The sequence below is a fragment of the Pseudorasbora parva genome, chromosome 21 (assembly GCF_024679245.1).
Source record: "Pseudorasbora parva isolate DD20220531a chromosome 21, ASM2467924v1, whole genome shotgun sequence".
NCBI lineage: Eukaryota > Metazoa > Chordata > Actinopteri > Cypriniformes > Gobionidae > Pseudorasbora > Pseudorasbora parva.
Genome location: NC_090192.1, coordinates 41,967,743 through 41,993,778, shown reverse-complemented (window position 1 = coordinate 41,993,778; position 26,036 = coordinate 41,967,743). Strand labels below are relative to the sequence as shown.

Below are 26,036 nucleotides of genomic sequence, written 5' to 3'. Positions count from 1 at the left end.
TGATGAAGTATGATGGTGATAAAGTATGATGGTGATGATGTATTATGGTGATGTATGTATGAGATGATGTATGATGTATGTATGATGATGTTGTATGATGTATGTATGATGTATGTATGATGATGTTGTATGATGTATGTATGATGATGTTGTATGATGTATGTATGATGATGATGTATGATGATGATGTATGAATGATGGATCTCTCATGTTTCTGACCTTGTTGAGTTCTCTGGTCATGTTGTCAGGGTGAAACTGCAGCAGGAAGTTCCGGTAATGCAGAGCGTCGATGGCCACGATCTCGGTGACCCTGCGCTGCCACTCGTCCCTGCACGCACACACACACACACACACACTCACATCAGCATCCCTGAGAACACACACCTACACCTGACCAATGCCGTCAGCATCACCTCGGCGTCTGGTCGTCGTGGTTACCATCCCATCGGTAGGTGTGTGAGTATCCCGAGTATCGGCTGAACTGCTCCGTTCCTGTTAACAGATAAACTCAACTTCAGCTGTATGACCTCAGCATGACCTTTATCTGACACACCTATTCTCCTGTTTATCCGTTCACTTTGAAACAATCTAAATTTACATTTATGCATTTAGCCGACACTTTTATCCAAAGCCACTTGCAACTTGATCTGTCATGAAGAAACGCAAAAAAATGGTCTAAATACAAAGATTTGGATAGTACTCAGAGTAGCAAAAATAGAATAGGGAGGGGAAAATAATAATATTATAATATAATACACACATATTATATTATATTATATTATATTATATTATATTATATTATATTATATTATATATATATATATATATTTTTTTTTTTTTTTTTTGACTTTTGAATTTTTTTTTGAATTTTTTGGGGGGATCTGGACTGAATAAAGCGGCAGATAGGAAACCAGTCATCACACAGACAGAGCCTTTGAATACTAGAGTGTAATGTCTGCACACACACAGACAGACAGACAGACAGACTCTCAGTCAGTCAGTCAGTCAGTCAGTCAGAACACACAGTGGAGGGCCGAGGCCACGGAGAGTCCAAATCCAATCAGAAGATCCTCAGCTATCGACCCGAACCGCAGATAAGCTCATTGTCTTTATTGGGAAGGAAATGAGATCAACGCATTCCTGCTGGGAAGAATTCCTCCTGGTGTGACCTTCAGAAGACGAGAGTGTGCTTTATTCGGTGCAGCGTCTCTCTTCCTGACCTCTGAAGGGTCTTTAGTAAACGATGCTGGAGAAACGGTTTAAAGGTCACAGGATGAATCTCATCTGTGCGGAGCATCGGCCCTGGAGAACACTGTCCTCTCAGGCTTAATGTCAGGCTTTGTCTCGAACACTGGCGTTTATTCAGCGACGCCTGCCATTAAAACAGTTCAAATCACATTCAGGAGATTCAGAGATCCAAAGCGAAGGCTGTTAGTGTCTCTCATCTCTCTACCCTACTCTCGTCTCTCTCGTCTCCTTTGTCTCGTTTGTCTCCTTTACTCTTGTCTCACTCGTCTCCTTTAATCTTGTCTCCTTTACTCTCGTCTCTTTACCCTACTCTCGTTTCTCTCGTCTCTTTACCCTACTCTCGTCTCTCTCGTCTTTTTACCCTACTCTCATCTTTCTCGTCTCTTTACCCTACTCTCGTCTCTCTCGTCTCTTTACCCTACTCTCATCTATCTCGTCTCTTTACCCTACTCTCGTCTCTCTCGTCTCTTTACCCTACTCTGGTCTCTCTGGTCTCTTTACCCTACTCTCGTCTCTCTCGTCTCTTTACCCTACTCTCGTTTCTCTCGTCTCTTTACCCTACTCTCGTCTCTCTCGTCTTTTTACCCTACTCTCATCTTTCTCGTCTCTTTACCCTACTCTCGTCTCTCTCGTCTCTTTACCCTACTCTCATCTATCTCGTCTCTTTACCCTACTCTCGTATCTCTCGTCTCTTTACCCTACTCTCGTCTCTCTCGTCTCTTTACCCTACTCTCGTATCTCTTTGTCTCTTTACCCTACTCTCGTCTCTCTCGTCTCTTTACCCTACTCTCGTCTCTCTCGTCTCTCTAGTCTCTTTACCCTACTCTCGTCTCTCTAGTCTCTCGTCTCTTTACCCTACTCTCATCTCTCTCGTCTCTTTACCCTACTCTCGTCTCTCTCGTCTCTTTACCCTACTCTCGACTCTCTCGTCTCTTTACCCTACTCTCGTCTCTCTCATCTCTCTCGTCTCTTTACCCTACTCTCGTCTCTCTCGTCTCTTTACCCTACTCTCGTCTCTCTCGTCTCTTTACCCTACTCTCGACTCTCTCGTCTCTTTACCCTACTCTCGACTCTCTCGTCTCTTTACCCTACTCTCGTCTCTCTCGTCTCTTTACCCTACTCTCGTCTCTCTCATCTCTCTCGTCTCTCTCGTCTCTTTACCCTACTCTCGTCTCTCTCGTCTCTTTACCCTACTCTCGTCTCTCTCATCTCTCTCGTCTCTCTCGTCTCTTTACCCTACTCTCGTCTCTCTCGTCTCTTTACCCTACTCTCGACTCTCTCGTCTCTTTACCCTACTCTCGTCTCTCTCGTCTCTTTACCCTACTCTCGTCTCTCTCATCTCTTTACCCTACTCTCGTCTCTCTCATCTCTCTCGTCTCTTTACCCTACTCTCGTCTCTCTCGTCTCTTTACCCTACTCTCGACTCTCTCGTCTCTTTACCCTACTCTTGTCTCTCTCGTCTCTTTACCCTACTCTCGTCTCTCGTGTCTCTCTCGCCTCTTTACCCTACTCTCGTCTCTCGTGTCTCTCTCGTCTCTCTCATCTCTCTCGTCTCTCTCATCTCTTTACCCTACTCTCGTCTCTCTCTCGTCTCTTTACCCTACTCTCGTCTCTTTACCCTACTCTCGTCTCTCTCGTCTCTTTACCCTACTTTCGTCTCTCTCGTCTCTTTACCCTACTCTCGTCTCTCCCGTCTCTTTACCCTACTCTCGTCTCTTTACCCTACTCTCGTCTCTTTACCCTACTCTCGTCTCTTTACCCTACTCTCGTCTCTTTACCCTACTCTCGTCTCTCTCGTCTCTTTACCCTACTTTCGTCTCTCTCGTCTCTTTACCCTACTCTCGTCTCTCTCTCGTCTCTTTACCCTACTCTCGTCTCTCTCGTCTCTTTACCCTACTTTCGTCTCTCTCGTCTCTTTACCCTACTCTCGTCTCTCCCGTCTCTTTACCCTACTCTCGTCTCTCTCGTCTCTTTACCCTACTTTCGTCTCTCTCGTCTCTTTACCCTACTCTCGTCTCTCTCTCGTCTCTTTACCCTACTCTCGTCTCTTTACCCTACTCTCGTCTCTCTCGTCTCTTTACCCTACTCTCGTCTCTCCCGTCTCTTTACCCTACTCTCGTCTCTTTACCCTACTCTCGTCTCTTTACCCTATTCTCGTCTCTCTCGTCTCTTTACCCTACTCTCGTCTTTCTCGTCTCTTTACCCTACTCTCGTCTCTCATCTCTTTACCCTACTCTCGTCTCTTTACCCTACTCTCGTCTCTTTACCCTACTCTCATCTTTCTCGTCTCTTTACCCTACTCTCGTCTCTTTACCCTACTCTTATCTTTCTTGTCTCTTTACCCTACTCTCGTCTCTTTACCCCACTATCGTCTCTTTACCCTACTCTCGTCTCTTTACCCTACTCTCATCTTTCTCGTCTCTTTACCCTACTCTCATCTTTCTTGTCTCTTTACCCTACTCTCGTCTTTTTACCCTACTCTGGTCTCTTTACCCTACTCTGGTCTCTCTGGTCTCTTTACCCTACTCTCATCTTTCTCGTCTCTTTACCCTACTCTCGTCTCTTTACCCTACTCTGGTCTCTCTGGTCTCTTTACCCTACTCTCGTCTCTTTACCCTACTCTGGTCTCTCTGGTCTCTTTACCCTACTCTCGTCTTTTTACCCTACTCTGGTCTCTCTGGTCTCTTTACCCTACTCTGGTCTCTCTGGTCTCTTTACCCTACTCTCATCTTTCTCGTCTCTTTACCCTACTCTCGTCTCTTTACCCTACTCTCGTCTCTTTACCCTACTCTGGTCTCTCTGGTCTCTTTACCCTACTCTCGTCTCTCTGGTCTCTTTACCCTACTCTCATCTTTCTTGTCTCTTTACCCTACTCTGGTCTCTCTGGTCTCTTTACCCTACTCTCGTCTCTTTACCCTACTCTCGTCTCTCTGGTCTCTTTACCCTACTCTCATCTTTCTTGTCTCTTTACCCTACTCTCGTCTCTTTACCCTACTCTCGTCTCTCTGGTCTCTTCACCCTACTTTCGCCTCTTTACCCTACTCTCGTCTCTCTGGTCTCTTTACCCTACTCTCGTCTCTTTACCCTACTCTGGTCTCTCTGGTCTCTTCACCCTACTTTCGCCTCTTTACCCTACTCTCGTCTCTCTGGTCTCTTTACCCTACTCTCGTCTCTTTACCCTACTCTGGTCTCTCTGGTCTCTTCACCCTACTTTCGCCTCTTTACCCTACTCTCGTCTCTCTGGTCTCTTTACCCTACTCTCGTCTCTTTACCCTACTCTCGTCTCTCTGGTCTCTTTACCCTACTCTCGTCTCTCTGGTCTCTTTACCCTACTCTCGTCTCTCTCATCTCTTTACCCTACTCTCGTCTCTTTACCCTACTCTCGTCACTTTACCCTACTCTCGTCTCTTTACCCTACTCTCGTCTCTCTCATCTCTTTACCCTACTCTTGTCTCTCTCACACAGGAGTAAAGCAGCAGTATTGATGTTTTCTGCACAGTGAGTGGGACATTGGTGTGGTTTCCTGGCTGGAGATTCATATCGGTGAGTCACTTATTTCCATATCTCACTAATGCCACCAAGACAGCGGCAGACGCTCCACAATCAAAGGCAATTCAATTAGCTAACCCACTTTGGCAAATTTCTGTACAGCCACAAGAAGACCCATTTTACCCATCAATGTCGAAGAGCTGAGCGGGGAATATGATTTACAGAGAGAGAGAGAGAGAGAGAGAGAGATACAGGGAGAAGAGAGAGAGAGAGAGAGATACAGGGAGAAGAGAGAGAGAGATATGGAGAGAGAGAGAGAGAGAGAGAGAGAGAGAAGTACAGGGAGAAGAGAGAGAGAGATATGGGGAGAGAGAAAGAGAGAGAGAGAGAGATACGGGGGGGGAGAGAGAGATCCACGGGGAGAGGGGGGGGGGGCTGTAATAAAGGAGATGTCGTGGCCCGGTGCATTAGCCGAGCGACTCCAGTCGGCTCTTAGAGCCGTAATTAATTCTGCCGGACTGTAATAAAGTTAAGAGCTGTAAGTGGCGGGACGGGGAGGCGGAGCCTGAAGGTGACTCCATGGAGACGAGGTGACGGAGGCGGGGCCTGAAGGTGACTCCATGGAGACGAGATGACGGACATCTGAGCCAGGAATACTGATCAGATGAAGAGGATAATCAAACAGGCCCGGTCGATCTCTGCGCACTTCCCTGAAGTGTGTGTCTGGGTTTATTCTGTTCCAGTGCGTGTGTGTGTGAGTGTGTATATATATATTTGAAGTGTGTGTGTGTGTGTGTGTGTGTGTGTGTGTGTGTGTGTAGTGACAGACAGCAATCAGACACAGACAGTGATTGAATCTCAGCAGGGCTGATTACAGTCTGCACACACACTCCACAGGAACCTCAGCGTGTCCTTGAGTGAGTGTGTGTGTGTGTTCTACCTGTGATGATCAGACACTCGTTGTCCTCCAGCGCTTCAGTGAACAGCCGAGCGGCGATGAGCTCCGGGTTTATCAGGAACCGGATTTCCTCCTGAACCAGACCAGAACCGGTCACTCCACCCCCAACAAACCTGTTGGCAAAGTCCACCTGCAGCACGCACACACACACACACACACACACACACACACACACGGACATCAACACACACAGACACACATGACAACATGTCCAGGTCATATTTCACAACAGAATTTAAAAGAAAATAATGATTTAACGTTAAAATAATAATTTATTTTCTGAATTACAGTAATGGGGTTAAAGTGTTTAATTTAGTTTGTCTTTGAATTATGAGGTCTTATTGAGGCGTAACTTTGACCTGGGCGTGTGTGTGTGTGTGTGTGTGTGTGTGTGTGTGTGTGTGTGTGTGTGTGTGTGTCACCTGCAGCATGCCGTAGCCTTGCTCTTCTATGGTTCCTTCACAGCTGATGTGAAGTTTGCTGAACGGCTTCTCTGAGCTGAAGCACATGAGATCGAGAGTTTAGAGGCCCCATAGGGACATCATCAACACAACTCACACACACACACACACACACACACGGACATCATTAACACAACTCACACAAACACACACACACAGACATCATCAACACAACTCACACACACACACACACACACACACACACACACACACGGACATCATTAACACAACTCACACACACACACACGGACATCATCAACACAACTCACACACACACACACGGACATCATTAACACAACTCACACAAACACACACACGGACATCAACACAACTCACACACACACACACACACACACACACACACACACACACATCATCAACACAACTCACACGGACATCAAGACAACTCCTCACACACACACACACACACACACACACACACACACGAACATCAATGCAACTCCTCACACACACACACACGAACATCAACGCAACTCCTCACACACACACACACATACACACAGGTACATCATCAACAGTGTTGAGTGTGAAATTCTCACCACGCCCACGAGGGCAGAAGCTGCAGACACTGCCTCTGGAACGTTATGAGACCAGTGGGCCCTCGGAGGAACAACACACACACACACACACACACACACACACACACACACACACACACACACACACACACACACACACAGAATTAGCCGACAGCCGTGAGGGAACAACGTGTGTGTCACACAAAGCCATACTCACTGCGTTGCGTGATCCGCCTGAAGTAGCACAGGAGGGTTTTGAGCTTCTCCTGTTTGCTCGGAGACGAACCTTCAAACAACCTGCAGAACACACACACACACACACACACACACACACACACACGCACAAAAACACACTCTAGAACACTAAAGCCTGCGCCTATAAATTCATATGCATATCCACAATGACAGTCAAAGTCGATGTGCGATGCATTTAAAGACACGCTAATGACGTACATTTTAATCATTACTTTACTAGCCTAATTGGGTGGGCAGAGGGCTACGCCATAATCAGAAATAATGTATATTTTTAGCTAAGTAAGAACTAATACTACAACTAAGAAATAAATGTGTCAGCTACAAAGTTGCATAAGTAAGGACATGTCCGGCTCTCTATACTCATATAGCGGACATGTCCGGCTCTCTATACTCATATAGTGGACATGTCCAGCTCTCTGTACTCATATAGTGGACATGTCCGGCTCTCTGTACTCATATAGTGGACATGTCCAGCTCTCTATACTCATATAGTGGACATGTCCAGCTCTCTGTACTCATATAGGGGACATGTCCGGCTCTCTATACTCATATAGCGGACATGTCCAGCTCTCTGTACTCATATAGTGGACATGTCCGGCTCTCTATACTCATATAGGGGACATGTCCGGCTCTCTGTACTCATATAGGGGACATGTCCAGCTCTCTGTACTCATATAGTGGACATGTCCAGCTCTCTGTACTCATATAGGGGACATGTCCGGCTCTCTATACTCATATAGCGGACATGTCCAGCTCTCTGTACTCATATAGTGGACATGTCCGGCTCTCTATACTCATATAGGGGACATGTCCGGCTCTCTATACTCATATAGTGGACATGTCCAGCTCTCTGTACTCATATAGCGGACATGTCCGGCTCTCTATACTCATATAGCGGACATGTCCGGCTCTCTATACTCATATAGTGGACATGTCCAGCTCTCTGTACTCATATAGTGGACATGTCCGGCTCTCTATACTCATATAGGGGACATGTCCGGCTCTCTATACTCATATAGGGGACATGTCCGGTCTCTTTACTCATATAGGGGACATGTCCGGCTCTCTATACTCATATAGCGGACATGTCCGGCTCTCTATACTCATATAGGGGACATGTCCGGCTCTATATACTCATATAGGGGACATGTCCGGCTCTCTATACTCATATAGGGGACATGTCCGGCTCTCTATACTCATATAGGGGACATGTCCGGCTCTCTATACTCATATAGGGGACATGTCCGGCTCTCTATACTCATATAGGGGACATGTCCGGCTCTCTATACTCATATAGCGGACATGTCCGGCTCTCTATACTCATATAGTGGACATGTCCAGCTCTCTGTACTCATATAGTGGACATGTCCGGCTCTCTATACTCATATAGGGGACATGTCCAGCTCTCTATACTCATATAGGGGACATGTCCGGCTCTCTGTACTCATATAGTGGACATGTCCGGCTCTCTGTACTCATATAGGGGACATGTCCGGCTCTCTATACTCATATAGGGGACATGTCCGGCTCTCTATACTCATATAGGGGACATGTCCGGCTCTCTATACTCATATAGGGGACATGTCCGGCTCTCTATACTCATATAGGGGACATGTCCGGCTCTCTATACTCATATAGGGGACATGTCCGGCTCTCTATACTCATATAGGGGACATGTCCGGCTCGCTATACTCATATACGGGACATGTCCGGCTCTCTATACTCATATAGGGGACATGTCCGGCTCTCTATACTCATATAGGGGACATGTCCGGCTCTCTATACTCATATAGGGGACATGTCCGGCTCTCTATACTCATATAGGGGACATGTCCGGCTCTATATACTCATATAGGGGACATGTCCGGCTCTCTATACTCATATAGGGTACATGTCCGGCTCTATATACTCATATAGCGGACATGTCCGGCTCTCTATACTCATATAGTGGACATGTCCGGCTCTCTATACTCATATAGGGGACATGTCCGGCTCTCTATACTCATATAGTGGACATGTCCGGCTCTATATACTCATATAGGGGACATGTCCGGCTCTCTATACTCATATAGTGGACATGTCCGGCTCTCTATACTCATATAGTGGACATGTCCGGCTCTATATACTCATATAGTGGACATGTCCGGCTCTCTATACTCATATAGTGGACATGTCCGGCTCTCTATACTCATATAGTGGACATGTCCGGCTCTCTATACTCATATAGTGGACATGTCCGGCTCTATATACTCATATAGGGGACATGTCCGGCTCTCTATACTCATATAGTGGACATGTCCGGCTCTATATACTCATATAGGGGACATGTCCGGCTCTCTATACTCATATAGTGGACATGTCCGGCTCTATATACTCATATAGGGGACATGTCCGGCTCTCTATACTCATATAGTGGACATGTCCGGCTCTATATACTCATATAGGGGACATGTCCGGCTCTCTATACTCATATAGCGGACATGTACGGCTCTCTATACTCATATAGTGGACATGTCCGGCTCTCTATACTCATATAGTGGACATGTCCGGCTCTCTATACTCATATAGGGGACATGTCCGGCTCTCTATACTCATATAGTGGACATGTCCGGCTCTCTATACTCATATAGGGGACATGTCCGGCTCTCTATACTCATATAGGGGACATGTCCGGCTCTCTATACTCATATAGGGGACATGTCCGGCTCTCTATACTCATATAGGGGACATGTCCGGCTCTATATACTCATATAGCGGACATGTCCGGCTCTCTATACTCATATAGCGGACATGTCCGGCTCTCTATACTCATATAGCGGACATGTCCGGCTCTCTATACTCATATAGTGGACATGTCCGGCTCTCTATACTCATATAGGGGACATGTCCGGCTCTCTGTACTCATATAGGGGACATGTCCTGCTCTCTATACTCATATAGCGGACATGTCCGGCTCTATATACTCATATAGGGGACATGTCCGGCTCTCTGTACTCATATAGGGGACATGTCCAGCTCTCTGTACTCATATAGTGGACATGTCCGGCTCTATATACTCATATAGTGGACATGTCCGGCTCTATATACTCATATAGTGGACATGTCCGGCTCTATATACTCATATAGGGGACATGTCCGGCTCTCTGTACTCATATAGTGGACATGTCCGGCTCTCTGTACTCATATAGGGGACATGTCCGGCTCTCTATACTCATATAGGGGACATGTCCGGCTCTCTGTACTCATATAGGGGACATGTCCGGCTCTCTATACTCATATAGCGGACATGTCCTGCTCTCTATACTCATATAGCGGACATGTCCGGCTCTATATACTCATATAGGGGACATGTCCGGCTCTCTGTACTCATATAGGGGACATGTCCAGCTCTCTGTACTCATATAGTGGACATGTCCGGCTCTATATACTCATATAGTGGACATGTCCGGCTCTATATACTCATATAGTGGACATGTCCGGCTCTATATACTCATATAGTGGACATGTCCGGCTCTATATACTCATATAGGGGACATGTCCGGCTCTCTGTACTCATATAGTGGACATGTCCGGCTCTCTATACTCATATAGGGGACATGTCCGGCTCTCTATACTCATATAGTGGACATGTCCGGCTCTATATACTCATATAGTGGACATGTCCGGCTCTATATACTCATATAGTGGACATGTCCGGCTCTCTATACTCATATAGTGGACATGTCCGGCTCTATATACTCATATAGTGGACATGTCCGGCTCTATATACTCATATAGTGGACATGTCCGGCTCTATATACTCATATAGTGGACATGTCCGGCTCTATATACTCATATAGGGGACATGTCCGGCTCTCTGTACTCATATAGTGGACATGTCCTGCTCTCTGTACTCATATAGTGGACATGTCCTGCTCTCTGTACTCATATAGGGGACATGTCCGGCTCTCTGTACTCATATAGGGGACATGTCCGGCTCTCTGTACTCATATAGTGGACATGTCCGGCTCTCTGTACTCATATAGTGGACATGTCCGGCTCTATATACTCATATAGTGGACATGTCCGGCTCTATATACTCATATAGGGGACATGTCCGGCTCTCTGTACTCATATAGTGGACATGTCCGGCTCTCTATACTCATATAGGGGACATGTCCGGATCTCTGTACTCATATAGGGGACATGTCCGGCTCTCTATACTCATATAGTGGACATGTCCGGCTCTCTGTACTCATATAGGGGACATGTCCGGCTCTCTATACTCATATAGGGGACATGTCCGGCTCTCTGTACTCATATAGGGGACATGTCCGGCTCTCTGTACTCATATAGTGGACATGTCCTGCTCTCTATACTCATATAGGGGACATGTCCGGCTCTCTATACTCATATAGGGGACATGTCCGGCTCTCTGTACTCATATAGGGGACATGTCCGGCTCTATATACTCATATAGGGGACATGTCCAGCACACGTCAACACTTCAGATGCTGTGCCGGCGCGATTTAACTTCCCGAAGAAATCCTTTCTCAGGTGAGACGTTTGTGCTAGTTTAGCGATTATAATGTTTGGATCGACACAAAAACACGTAACATTTGTTAGTAACGGGCTTCATGGTTTTTGAATTTCAATTCCCAGTATTCAAGAACTGGAAAATGTGGAAACAAACATTGGCCCTTTGAAAGTGTTTAAATCAAACTAAATGGAAGAGTATTTAAAGAAGAGGAACCGATCATATTTCTGTCAGCGGGTCTGGTGTCTGTTTTTAGTTCTTTCTCAACTTGGCCTGATTAACATAAGATCACCGATGTCACCGTAACATCATGCAGTGCAGTGTTCCAGAGTTTCACAATCACCGCACTACATCCAGCGCTGTCAAATAAATAATAAAATACACGAAAACACATCACTGCCAGAAGATGTTGCACAAACTTCCAAAGCCGGTTTAAATGATTAAACTAAGCGCATCTTAACTTTAATGTTAAGTTTATCAGGTGAACATCTTATACAGCACATTATACGCCTGTGTTTGGGAACGGGGCATTGCAGCAGATATGCTGGCCGTCATAAATCAAAGCACATCTCGCAGGAGAACGCCGGTAATGCGGCAGAACGGCCACTGTCGCCTTTGGCTTGGCTTGCTCAGTTGGGGACACTAAAATTATGATTAAAGTTATTCAACTAATTATACAAATAAAGTTTATGAATGAGGTCTTATTTAATTCTATAAACTATAATACTGATCTGCCAACATTGTCTCTCTATGATAAATTAAAATAAGCTGATAACATCACTGTTTACTCCAGAACGACTGTACAGCCGAATCTAATTCTGCTGCAGTATTGTCCTGTTTAACACTGAAGCTGCTCTGACACAATCGGCACTGGAGAAGAGCGATAGAAATAAAGATGATTGATTGATTGATTGATTGATTGATTGAGAATGGACGATATTATAGTCTGTATTTGTAAAACACGTTTCAGGTGCGAGTGATCAGCGAGAGGAGCGCTGCCAGAATGCCCACCGGACGGGCTTCGGGCGCGCGCGGCTCCCGCTCTCCATATGCACTGCTCCTGACCCGTCAACCATAGCTTGCGCGTGCAGGGTCACGTTTGAATGCCCAACGGACGGCTCATTTGAATGGCGCGTTCGCGACCGGCTTTGATCGTTCTAAAAAGGCGGACGGCTAATGTATAGCGACCCATAGAAACAGTCGCTAATGAGGTATCTACGTATACATATCTGTGGTCAGAACACACACGCGTTAAACAATGGCCGGGTTTAAATCGGTCTATCAGTCATTGGTTAGTCTCTCGTCTCGTCGGGTCAGAGGTCAGTGAAGGGTCAGAGGTCAGTGAAGGCCGCACCTGCTGAAGTTGATGTCAGGATAGTTGTTGAACTCCGTCTTGCGAGAGTTGCGTCGAGGGAAGGTGCAGAAGAAGGCGTTGGCCAGCAGACTCGAGACCTGCTCCTGAGACAGGGTGATGGAGCTACAGCACTGAGCCCTCAGCAGCGGGATCGGCTACACACACACACACACACACACACATCATTAACACAACTCCTCACACAACTCCTCACACACACACACACACACACACACACACACACACCATTCACACAACTCCTCACACACACACACACACACACACACACACACACACACACACACACACACACACATCATTAACACAACTCCTTAGACACACACACACACACACACACGTCATTAACACAACTCCTTAGACACACACACACACACACACACCATTAACACAACTCCTCACACACACACGTCATTAACACAACTCCTCACACACACGTCATTAACACAACTCCTCACACACACACACATACACACATCATTAACACAACTCCTTAGACACACACACCCACACACACACAAACACATCATTAACACAACTCCTCACACACACACACACACACACGTCATTAACACAACTCCTCACACACACACACACACACACACCATTAACACAACTCCTCACACACACACGTCATTAACACAACTCCTCACACACACGTCATTAACACAACTCCTCACACACACACACACACACAGACACGTCATTAACACAACTCCTTAGACACACACACACACACACACACACACACACACACCATTAACACAACTCCTCACACACACACGTCATTAACACAACTCCTCACACACACACACACACACACACATCATTAACACAACTCCTCACACACAACATCATTAACACAACTCCTTAGACACACACACACACACATCATTAACACAACTCCTCTCACTCACACACACACACACACACACACACACGACTGTTAAGTGGAGGATCAGTGGGCGGACAGTAGATCAATATGCATCTGATTTAAAATTACATTTGGAAGTGGCACAAAACCGATATGAAATCAATCAGATCTGGTGCAGTTGTGTTTACACGTGTGCAACATCGATCCATGTGAGATATGAGGAAGAGCTCGTGGTTCTGTGTGTGGAGCTCATGGTTCTGTGTGTGGAGCTCATGGTTCTGTGTGTGGAGCTCATGGTTCTGTGTGTGGAGCTCGAGGTTCTGTGTGTGGAGCTCATGGTTCTGTGTGGAGCTCATGGTTCTGTGTGTGGAGCTCATGGTTCTGTGTGTGGAGCTCGTGGTTCTGTGTGTGGAGCTCATGGTTCTGTGTGTGGAGCTCATGGTTCTGTGTGTGGAGCTCATGGTTCTGTGTGTGGAGCTCATGGTTCTGTGTGTGGAGCTCATGGTTCTGTGTGTGGAGCTCATGGTTCTGTGTGTGGAGCTCGTGGTTCTGTGTGTGGAGCTCGTGGTTCTGTGTGTGGAGCTCGAGGTTCTGTGTGTGGAGCTCGTGGTTCTGTGTGTGGAGTTCGTGGTTCTGTGTGTGGAGCTCGAGGTTCTGTGTGTGGAGCTCGTGGTTCTGTGTGTGGAGCTCATGGTTCTGTGTGTGGAGCTCATGGTTCTGTGTGTGGAGCTCGTGGTTCTGTGTGTGGAGCTCATGGTTCTGTGTGTGGAGCTCATGGTTCTGTGTGTGGAGCTCATGGTTCTGTGTGTGGAGCTCGTGGTTCTGTGTGTGGAGCTCGTGGTTCTGTGTGTGGAGCTCGTGGTTCTGTGTGTGGAGCTCGTGGTTCTGTGTGTGGAGCTCATGGTTCTGTGTGTGGAGCTCATGGTTCTGTGTGTGGAGCTCGTGGTTCTGTGTGTGGAGCTCATGGTTCTGTGTGTGGAGCTCATGGTTCTGTGTGTGGAGCTCGTGGTTCTGTGTGTGGAGCTCATGGTTTTGTGTGTGGAGCTCATGGTTCTGTGTGTGGAGCTCCTGGTTCTGTGTGAGGAGCTCATGGTTCTGTGTGTGGAGCTCATGGTTCTGTGTGTGGAGCTCGTGGTTCTGTGTGTGGAGCTCATGGTTCTGTGTGTGGAGCTCATGGTTCTGTGTGTGGAGCTCATGGTTCTGTGTGTGGAGCTCATGGTTCTGTGTGTGGAGCTCATGGTTCTGTGTGTGGAGCTCATGGTTCTGTGTGTGGAGCTCATGGTTCTGTGTGTGGAGCTCATGGTTCTGTGTGTGGAGCTCGTGGTTCTGTGTGTGGAGCTCGTGGTTCTGTGTGTGGAGCTCGTGGTTCTGTGTGTGGAGCTCGTGGTTCTGTGTGTGGAGCTCATGGTTCTGTGTGTGGAGCTCGTGGTTCTGGTACCTGTGTGATCAGACTTGGCGCTCTCAATGCCAGCTGTGCCATCGCTGGAAGCAGCTTTCCGAACATTTGCTCCGCTTCAGATTCCTCCAGAGCCTAGAAACACACACAGAGTTAGCACACACACACACACACACACACACACACACACACACACACACACACACACACACACACACATTAGTGTAGAGCTAGCTAGGGCTGAGCTAGTGTTGAGCTAGGGCTGAGCTAGGGCTGAGCTAGGGCTGAGCTAGGGCTGAGCTAGGGCTGAGCTAGGGCTGAGCTAGTGTTGAGCTAGTGTTGAGCTAGTGTTGAGCTAGGGTTGAGCTAGGGTTGAGCTAGGGTTGAGCTAGGGTTGAGCTAGGGTTGAGCTAGTGTTGAGCTAGTGTTGAGCTGGGGTTGAGCTGGGGTTGAGCAAGGGTTGAGCTAGGGTTGAGCAAGGGTTGAGCTAGGGTTGAGCTAGTGTTGAGCTAGTGTTGAGCTGGGGTTGAGCTGGGGTTGAGCTAGGGTTGAGCTAGTGTTGAGCTAGTGTTGAGCTAGGGTTGAGCTAGGGATGAGCTAGGGCTGAGCTAGTGTTGAGCTAGGGTTGAGCTAGGGTTGAGCTAGGGTTGAGCTAGTGTTGAGCTAGTGTTGAGCTAGGGTTGAGCTAGGGTTGAGCAAGGGTTGAGCTAGTGTTGAGCTAGTGTTGAGCTAGGGTTGAGCTAGGGTTGAGCAAGTGTTGAGCTAGGGATGAGCTAGGGTTGAGCTAGGGTTGAGCTAGGGTTGAGCTAGTGTTGAGCTAGGGTTGAGCTAGGGTTGAGCTAGTGTTGAGCTAGGGATGAGCTAGGGTTGAGCTAGTGTTGAGCTAGGGATGAGCTAGGGTTGAGCTAGTGTTGAGCTAGGGTTGAGCTAGTGTTGAGCTAGTGTTGAGCTAGGGTTGAGCTAGGGTTGAGCTAGGGTTGAGCTAGGGTTGAGCTAGGGTTGAGCTAGGGTTGAGCAAGTGTTGAGCTAGTGTTGAGCTAGTGTTGAGCTAGTGTTGAGCTAGGGTTGAGCTAGTGTTGAGCTAGTGTTGAGCTAGTGTTGAACTAGTGTTGAGCTAGGGTTGAGCTAGGGTTGAGCTAGGGTTGAGCTAGGGTTGAGCAAGTGTTGAGCTAGGGATGAGCTAGTGTTGAACTAGTGTTGAGCTAGTGTTGAGCTAGGGATGAGCTAGGGTTGAGCTAGGGTTGAGCAAGTGTTGAGCTAGGGTTGAGCTAGGGTTGAGCTAGTGTTGAGCTAGTGTTGAGCTAGTGTTGAGCTAGTGTTGAGCTAGGGTTGAGCTAGGGTTGAGCTAGTGTTGAGCTAGGGTTGAACTAGTGTTGAACTAGGGTTGAGCTAGTGTTGAGCAAGTGTTGAGCTAGTGTTGAGCTAGGGTTGAGCTAGGGTTGAGCTAGTGTTGAGCAAGTGTTGAGCTAGTGTTGAGCTAGGGTTGAGCAAGTGTTGAGCTAGGGTTGAGCAAGTGTTGAGCTAGTGTTGAGCTAGGGTTGAACTAGTGTTGAGCTAGGGTTGAGCTAGTGTTGAGCAAGTGTTGAGCTAGTGTTGAGCTAGGGTTGAGCTAGTGTTGAGCAAGTGTTGAGCTAGTGTTGAGCTAGGGTTGAGCAAGTGTTGAGCTAGGGATGAGCTAGTGTTGAACTAGTGTTGAGCTAGTGTTGAGCTAGGGTTGAGCTAGTGTTGAGCAAGTGTTGAGCTAGTGTTGAGCTAGTGTTGAGCTAATGTTGAGCTAGGGATGAGCTAGTGTTGAACTAGTGTTGAGCTAGGGTTGCGCTAGTGTTTCATGGAGCTAACCAACAGACATGTTCAGAATGCTCAAGGATTGCATTCATCTCCTCTTGGAAGCCAAACGATGTGCAAAAGTGCCGTTTCATAGTCGAGTGTAACCCAATTCCACAAAAAAAGTTGAAACACCAATACAAGGAATGCAATAATTTACAAATCTCATAAACGTATATTTTATCAACAATAGAATATAGATGACATATCAGATATTGAAAGTGAGACATTTTGAAATGTTGTGTCAAATATCGGCTCATTTTGGATTTCATGAGAGCTACACAGTCAAAACCAAACTGGATGGCGGTGATCTTCAGCCCTTAGACGGCACTGCATCACACACAGGAATGCTACTGTAATGGACATCACAACATGGGCTCAGGAATACTTCCAGAAAACATTGGTGAACACAATCCACCGCGCCATTCGCCGTCGCCGGCTAAAACTCTATAGGTCAAAGAAGAAGCCATATCTAAACATGATCCAGAAGCGCAGGCGTCTCCTCTGGGCCAAGGCTCATTTAAAATGGACTGTGGCAAAGTGGAAAACTGTTCTGGGGTCAGACGAATCAACATGTGACGTTCTTTTTGGAAAACTGGGACGCCATGTCATCCGGACTAAAGATGGTCTGGGGTTCATGAGTGTGTGTGGCATGGGCAGCTTACACATCTGGAAAGGCCATCAATGCTGTAAGGTCTATCTAAGTTCTAGAGCAACATCTGCTCCATCCAGACGGCGTCTCTTTCAGGGAAGACCTTGCATTCTCCAACATGACAATGCCAGAGCACACACTGCATCAATTACAGCATCATAGCTGCGCAGAAGAAGGATCCGGCACTGAAATGGCCAGCCTGCAGTCCAGATCTCTCACCATTAGAAAACATTTGGCGCATCATAAAGAGGAAGATGCGATAAAGAAGACCTGAGACAGTTGAGCAGCTAGAAGCCTGTATTAGACAAGAATGGGACAACATTCCTATTCCTAAACATGAGCAGCTCGTCTCCTCAGTCCCAGACGTTTGCAGACTGATATAAACAGAAGAGGGGATGACACACAGCGGGAAACACGGCCACGGCACAACTCTATGAGATGTGTTGATGACATGAAATTTAAAATCAACTTATTTTTCCCTTAAAATGGTACATTTTCTCAGTGTAATCATTTGATATGTCATCTATGATGTATTCTGAATAAAATATTGACATTTAAAACTCCCACATCATTGCATTCAGTTTTTATTCACAATTTCTACAATGTCCCAACGTTTTGTAATCGGGTTTGTAGGTGTTCATGTGAGACAGCATTCAGTAATCAGAGCAGACAAACGCTCTGCCCGTGTGTGAGCGGGAGATCGGGCCTGGGTTGGTCAGTTCTGGTTCTGTTGACTCAACTCCAGCTGGGTGTCAATCCTGAGACGGTGAGAGTTTTCCTGCTCTGTAGACACTAACACACACATCTGCATTTTTATTCTAATTTACAGACGAACCATGACAAGCAGAAGTTCATTTCATCAAGACGGGCCTTCAGAGCTTTGACACTAACGAGCAGAAGAAATGCAGACGCTCTTCAAAGCTGTCGAACCATCACACAACAGGAAAACAAACGTAAACACACACACACACACACACACACTGCCCCTAAACCTGCCCGTCACAGGACACATTCTGCATTTTTACTTTCTAAAAAAATCTCATCCTGTGTGATTTATAAGCCTTTTGAAAAGTGGGGACCGCTGGCTGGTGATTTCAGGTTTTACTTTCCTTATGGGGACATTTGGTCCCCACAATGTAATATAAACAAGGGCACACACACAATATCTCTCTCTCTCTCACACACACACACACACACACACACACACAAACTCTTTCTCTCTCTCTTCAAAAGCTGTCGAACCATCACACGACAGGAAAACAAACGGCCGTAAAAATCCAGCTCTGTCTCTCTACACACTCTCCAATCAGCACACACACACACACACACACACACACACACACACACACACACACACCGTCAGTCTATCACAGATGATAGTTCCTCCGCTCTTGTTTACAGGCTGTCAGAGCGATCAATCTAAAGTCTTCTCCTCTGATTAAAGCAGAGCAGATGCAGATGAGGCCGTCCTGTAAGCCCAGCTCTGACCGTCTGAAGGTCATCAATAACAGTCATAAAGGTCATCAATAACAGCTCATAAAGGTCATCAATAACAGCTCATAAAACCAGAGACGGCGAGAGCCCAGCTGAGGCTTTCTGACCGGTGAATAAATCATCATAGCACAAAGCATCCGCTGCTTTATTCTGCTAACATCACACCGTAGAGCTAGCGTAGCGCTGCTCAATCTGCAGAAATGAACATGAGTAACGCAAGAAAACACACAATCTGAGCCTGCCAATCACACACACATACGTCCTCACACTCGCTCATCTCAGGGAAGAGACGGAGCTGTTAGCTGACCCCGGCTGAAGTTAGGGCTAACCATCTGCTGTCCGTCAGCTCAGTCAAGTGTCAGTGTGTGTGTGTGTGTGTGTGTGTGTGTGCATGTTTCTGTGACATATGAGGACACAAATGTGTATAATGCCATGGGTATGACACAGGTATTACAGGAGAGGGTGAAATATGAGGACACCATGGCCCCACTTTACAAAAGGCTTATAAATCACACAGGAGGAGTTTTTATGAGAAAGTACAAATGCAGAATGTTTCCTGAGATGGGTAGGTTTAGGAGCAGTGTGTGTGTGTGTGTGTGTGTGTGTGCTCAGCGAGGGAATAGCGTGTGGTATTTATCACTGACAGCGGCTCTACCTTCAGCTCTGGGCCACACGTCTCAGATCTGAGATAAAGTTCACTGCGCTCTGAAAACAGCCTAATTTACTGAAGACATCACAACACTGACATCACGGCTCATTAGCATATGACCGCCCACATCTACATGTCAAAGCCAATCAGGAGGAAGCGGAGCGCTTCAGCTCTAAAGGTCAGAGACGCTGAGCAGCACAAAACTGCCAATTAAAAAACATCACAAGCTTTGGAGAATACGATCAGTAATAATATACTGTGCGTTATGAGGTGATCAGTTACTATCAGTGATGTCCAGGGAGAGAGTTAGTGGAAACGCTTTATAAACATTCATAACGAGATATAACCATAAACTGGTTAAAACAATATGGCTGTAGTGTCGGTGACCAATAGCGCTCTGAAGCGTCAAGTAGAGACGAGCTGGGCGGATAACTGACAGTGGGCAAAGAGGCGGGGCATGGGCGGGGCTGAGGTGATGTGGGTGGGGCTGAGGTGATGTGGGCGGAGCTTAGAGGAGGCAATGACTAACAGACAGCAGACAAATGGCTATCCACCTGTCACTCAAAGTAACCACGCCCTTAAAGGGTTAGTTCACCCAATAATGAAATGTCTGTCATTAACTCCTCTCCCTAATGTCGCTCCACACCCGTCAGACCTCCGCTCATCTTCACACACAGTTTAAGATATTTTATATTTAGTCCGAGAGCGTATGCAAGTGTATGCACACTATACTGTCCATGTCCAGAAAGGGAATAAAAACATCATCACAGTAGTCCATATGAGACATCAGTGGGTTAATTAGAGTCTCTTGAAGCATCCAAAATACATTTGGGTCCAAAAATAACAAAAACTACGACTTTATTCAGCATTGGCTTCTCTTCCGCGTTTGTGTTCAATCCTCAAATAAAGATTCAAACCGTTATGAATCAGCGAATCGATTCATGATTCGGATCGCGAGTCAAACTGCTGAAATCACAAGACATTGCCGATCCGAATCATGAATCAATACCCTCGCATACGCTCTCGGACTAAATATAAAATATCTTAAACTGTGTGTGAAGATGAACGGAGGTCTTACGGGTGTGGAGCGACATTAGGGGGAGGAGTTAATGACAGACATTTCATTATTGGCTGAACTAACCCTTTAATTATGCAGAACTTTAAGGTTTTATATAATATAAACAAATGAGTTATAAATAAATGAATTCACTCTCTCACAGTTGTCATGAAGGGCTAAATTAGCCGTACAGACCAAAACCTGACGTGTGTTTTTCTGCTGTAAAGTTGGGCATTTTAACATGAGCTCAGTGAGCTTCTGCTGCTTCTGGAGCCGCTCTAGTGGCCAGCGGGGGAACTGCAGCTTACGCCACTTCAGGATCGGCTATAACCAGCTGATGTTAATCTCACTCCTCCTGATGAACGCTGGAGAGGCCAATCAGAGGAGCCGATACAGAGATTAATAACACTGACCTGTGTGTGTGTGTGTGTGTGTGTGACGATCATCTGCACTTCCTGCTCCTCCTCTACAGTACTTCTGCATCGCTCTCGGGGTTAATTAATTAAAGTATTGATTGATGGGTTGTAACAACTCAAAGGAAAACAAAGTGTTTTATGACAATGCGTACCATAAATAACATCAAATCAATAACGAGATCCACATATTTAGTGATATTAAGTGTGTGTGTGTGTGTGTGTGTGTGTGTCTCTTACCTTACAGTATGAGTGTAGAGCTGTGAAGTCCCACCCCTTGGCTTGGCCTGTGTTATACTTCAATGTGTGTGTGTGTGTGTGTGTGTGTGTGTGTGTGTGTGTGTGTGTGTGTGTGTCTTACCTTACAGTATGAGTGTAGAGCTGTGAAGTCCCACCCCTTGGCTTGGCCTGTGTTATACTTCAGTGTGTGTGTGTGTGTGTGTGTGTGTGTGTGTGTGTGTGTGTGTGTGTGCGTGCGTGTGTGTGTGTGTGTGCGTGCGTGTGTGTGTGTGTGTGTGTGTCTTACCTTACAGTATGAGTGTAGAGCTGTGAAGTCCCACCCCTTGGCTTGGCCTGTGTTATACTTCAGTGTGTGTGTGTGTGTGTGTGTGTGTGTATGTGTGTGTGTGTCTCTTACCTTACAGTATGAGTGTAGAGCTGTGAAGTCCCACCCCTTGGCTTGGCCTGTGTTATACTTCAGTGTGTGTGTGTGTGTGTGTGTGTGTGTGTGTGTGTGTGTGTGTGTGTGTGTCTCTTACCTTACAGTATGAGTGTAGAGCTGTGAAGTCCCACCCCTTGGCTTGGCCTGTGTTATACTTCAGTATGGCGTCCTAAAGAGAAGCACATTTATAAACAGGTTTGCTCATTATTCTCTGAGTTCTGCTGCCATCTGCTGGACCAAACCACAACTACAGCATCTAACGCGTTTATTTAGCACTGTATTCTTCACCAGGTCAAGACACTCATAATGATTCACTGTAATTATATATATATATGTGTGTGTGTTCTGGTTAACCCTTTTTTCATCTTAAACATATGAGTAAAACGATATGAATCATTCTTCCAAATGAGACACACACACACACACACACACTCTCTCTCTCTCTCTCTCTCTCTCTCTCTCACACACACACACACACACACACACACAGAAGGACTAGAGTGACATGACGCTAGCTTAGCATAATGAATGGAATCCTATGTTGCCAGCTAGCATGTCCGAAGTCAATATATAAATATCTGCCTATAAATCGCCCAGTCTTAATCTGCATCGCTATTTGTACGCGTTGTGAATACGCAGGCCACAAGAAGTAATTAGGCGGGTGTTGTTGTTTTTTTGGATCACTTTTACTCGGGACATGCTATCTGGCAACATAGGATTCCATTCATTATGCTAAGCTAAGCTAGCGGCGACCCTGCCAAACTAAAACAACGCACTGAGACAGAAATGCATTTCCCGCATATCTAAATGCAGGAAAGAAGTTGAATAAGCCCTATTTCTAAAAAACGGCGGCGTGTTCCTTTCATAAACAGAACCGCATGCGTCTTTCTTGCAGAAGAACATTAGCCGGATCTACTTCTCTCTGTTTGTGTCTATGGCGAGTCGCGCAGGGACTGTGCTAATCCGCAGCGGGAATATAAACACTTATTAAATGTGTACCATAGTGACTCAAGATGAGCCAAAAACCCGGTTTGGGTAGTAGTTTCTGTTTGTGGTCATTTATAATGTGGCACAGAGCAAACTTTACTCTTTTAATAGCAGCCATGGCAACAGCCTCAGATCACTCCGCCTCAAAGCGGGCACTATTTAACATCAGTATAAGTACACAGCACTATATACTACAGTTTGGGGGAACATTACATATAGTAATTTTTTAAAGGGGTGTTTGCATGTGATTTGACTTTAGTTAGTGTGTGATGTCGCTGTGATGTGACTTGTGTAACTTTAGTTAGTGTGTAATGTTGCTGTGATGTGACTTGTGTAACTTTAGTTAGTGTGTAATGTTGCTGTGATGTGACTTGTGTAACTTTAGTTAGTGTGTAATGTCGCTGTTTGAGCATTAACAGTCTCTGCAAAGTTACAGCGCTGAACGTTCACTGCAAACGGAGATATTGTCTTTTAAAGTGACGGCAGTTTATTGCCTACAAAAATGGCCGGTTTGGACTACAACGAGCTTCTTCCTGGGTTGGTGACATCATAAACCCTCGCTAGTCTCCGCAGATGTGACTTCTGCCCATAATGGGAAGGGGCGTGGCCTTAACCTGTGCTTGGCACTTCAGCCAATCAAAATACAGGAAACTACATTTGGCCATCTGACCAATCTAAGACCATTGGGTTTATCAGTGGGAGGGGCTTCAGAGAAGCAGGAAGCAGACGAGCCGCTCAAAGCACAGACAGCGGTGTGGGATAAAGGGAGGATAGATGAAAAATACAGCGATAAAAAAGAAGAAGTGTTAAGACATGATATACTGCGCCCCATAAACACAACCGAGCCTAGAAAAACACGGAACCGCCGCTTTAAGCAACACGTGCGATTCATTCAAATCAAGAACTCAAGGGCTTTTAAAAATTATTATTAATTTATTAATTAATTCTTTTGGTGGCATTTTTGCCCCCGTTAATATCTGAGTTTATGACAACACAAGTGTGTTATTTCCAGGTAACTTAGATGTGGCTGCAGATCATCATGGCTGCCTCTTCACACCCGCTTCACTTTATCAACACTCTCTGTCTGTCTGTAGTCCGTAAATGACACTCTCTGTCTGTCTGTAGTCCATAAATGACACTCTCTGTCTGTCTGTAGTCCGTAAATGACACTCTCTGTCTGTCTGTAGTCCGTAAATAACACTCTCTGTCTGTCTGTAGTCCATAAATGACACTCTGTGTCTGTCTGTAGTCCGTAAATAACACTCTGTGTCTGTCTGTAGTCCGTAAATAACACTCTCTGTCTGTCTGTAGTCCATAAATGACACTCTCTGTCTGTCTGTAGTCCGTAAATGACACTCTCTGTCTGTCTGTAGTCCATAAATGACACTCTCTGTCTGTCTGTAGTCCGTAAATGACACTCTCTGTCTGTCTGTAGTCCGTAAATAACACTCTCTGTCTGTCTGTAGTCCATAAATGACACTCTGTGTCTGTCTGTAGTCCGTAAATAACACTCTGTGTCTGTCTGTAGTCCGTAAATAACACTCTCTGTCTGTCTGTAGTCCGTAAATGACACTCTCTGTCTGTCTGTAGGCCGTAAATGACACTCTCTGTCTGTCTGTAGTCCGTAAATGACACTCTCTGTCTGTCTGTAGTCCGTAAATGACACTCTCTGTCTGTCTGTAGTCCGTAAATAACACTCTCTGTCTGTCTGTAGTCCGTAAATGACACTCTCTGTCCGTCTGTAGTCCATAAATGACACTCTGTGTCTGTCTGTAGTCCGTAAATGACACTCTGTGTCTGTCTGTAGTCCGTAAATGACACTCTGTGTCTGTCTGTAGTCCGTAAATGACACTCTGTGTCTGTCTGTAGTCCGTAAATGACACTCTCTGTCTGTCTGTAGTCCGTAAATGACACTCTCTGTCTGTCTGTAGTCCGTAAATGACACTCTCTGTCTGTCTGTAGTCCGTAAATGACACTCTCTGTCTGTCTGTAGTCCGTAAATGACACTATGTGTCTGTCTGTAGTCCGTAAATGACACTCTCTGTCTGTCTGTAGTCCGTAAATAACACTCTCTGTCTGTCTGTAGTCCGTAAATGACACTCTCTGTCTGTCTGTAGTCCGTAAATGACACTATGTATCTGTCTGTAGTCCGTAAATGACACTCTCTGTCTGTCTGTAGTCCGTAAATAACACTCTCTGTCTGTCTGTAGGCCGTAAATGACACTCTCTGTCTGTCTGTAGTCCGTAAATGACACTCTCTGTCTGTCTGTAGTCCGTAAATAACACTCTCTGTCTGTCTGTAGTCCGTAAATGACACTCTCTGTCTGTCTGTAGTCCGTAAATAACACTCTCTGTCTGTCTGTAGTCCGTAAATAACACTCTCTGTCTGTCTGTAGTCCGTAAATGACACTCTGTGTCTGTCTGTAGTCCGTAAATGACACTCTGTGTCTGTCTGTAGTCCGTAAATGACACTCTGTGTCTGTCTGTAGTCCATCGCTGGCGTTTGCACTCGCTCAGCTGAAGGAAAGCAGATGACTGCTGTAGGAAACGCAGCCCTCAGTGTTGATGCACTTTGGGATTTGTAGTTTTTATTCCGATTGTATTAAACATATTTTCATGAGAATCGGGCGGGTCACTCGCAGTGGTGCGCCTAAATCTCTTTCCACAGTCGACTGCAGTAATGTGCAGGCACTAATGCTATGTAGAGCCCTGTCTGTGTGTGTGTGTGTGTGTGTGTGTGTGTGTGTGTGTGTGTCTGTGGGGTCGGTCAGCCTCACCTGCACATCATGAGACGACTGGAACCGGACACTCAGGGCTCGGCTGATCAAATCCCATCGGCTCTGGACAGTCTGGAGATACCAAACCAACAACATCATTATCGTGTGTGTGTGTCTGTATGTGTGTGTGTGTGTGTGTGTGTGTGTGTGTGAGAGGAGTTGTGTTGTGAGCAGGGCAGTTTGACGTATGTGTGTGTGTGTGTGTCTGACCGTGTTGTCCCCAGGGAACAGGTTGTGTTGTGAGCAGGGCAGTTTGACGTGTGTGTTGTCCCAGCGATCTCTGCGTCTTTCTGGAGACGGAAACGGCTCTGGGACCTTCCCAGGATCCAACAGGTCAGTCTGTGAAACAACACAAGCCTTAAACCTGGAGTTACACACACACTCTCTCTCTCTCACACACACACACACACTCTC

At 46.3% G+C, this 26,036-nt stretch overlaps 1 protein-coding gene across 4 annotated transcripts in view; it reads right to left on the bottom strand.

Annotated features, from left to right (window-relative positions):
* LOC137056352 (poly(ADP-ribose) glycohydrolase) overlaps positions 1–26,036 on the bottom strand; it is a 38,060-nt gene that overhangs the window by 9,133 nt on the left and 2,891 nt on the right. For all 4 annotated transcript variants that reach the window (XM_067430404.1, XM_067430406.1, XM_067430405.1 and 1 more), the window contains exons 4-14: positions 25,833–25,961; positions 25,623–25,694; positions 21,956–22,027; positions 15,151–15,243; positions 12,821–12,975; positions 6,913–6,992; positions 6,717–6,777; positions 6,118–6,193; positions 5,678–5,825; positions 414–492; positions 220–328 (exon numbers count right to left, since the gene is read on the bottom strand). In XM_067430404.1, coding sequence (XP_067286505.1) covers positions 220–328; positions 414–492; positions 5,678–5,825; positions 6,118–6,193; positions 6,717–6,777; positions 6,913–6,992; positions 12,821–12,975; positions 15,151–15,243; positions 21,956–22,027; positions 25,623–25,694; positions 25,833–25,961 — 1,074 coding nt within the window. The remainder of the gene's footprint in view (positions 1–219; positions 329–413; positions 493–5,677; positions 5,826–6,117; positions 6,194–6,716; positions 6,778–6,912; positions 6,993–12,820; positions 12,976–15,150; positions 15,244–21,955; positions 22,028–25,622; positions 25,695–25,832; positions 25,962–26,036) is intronic.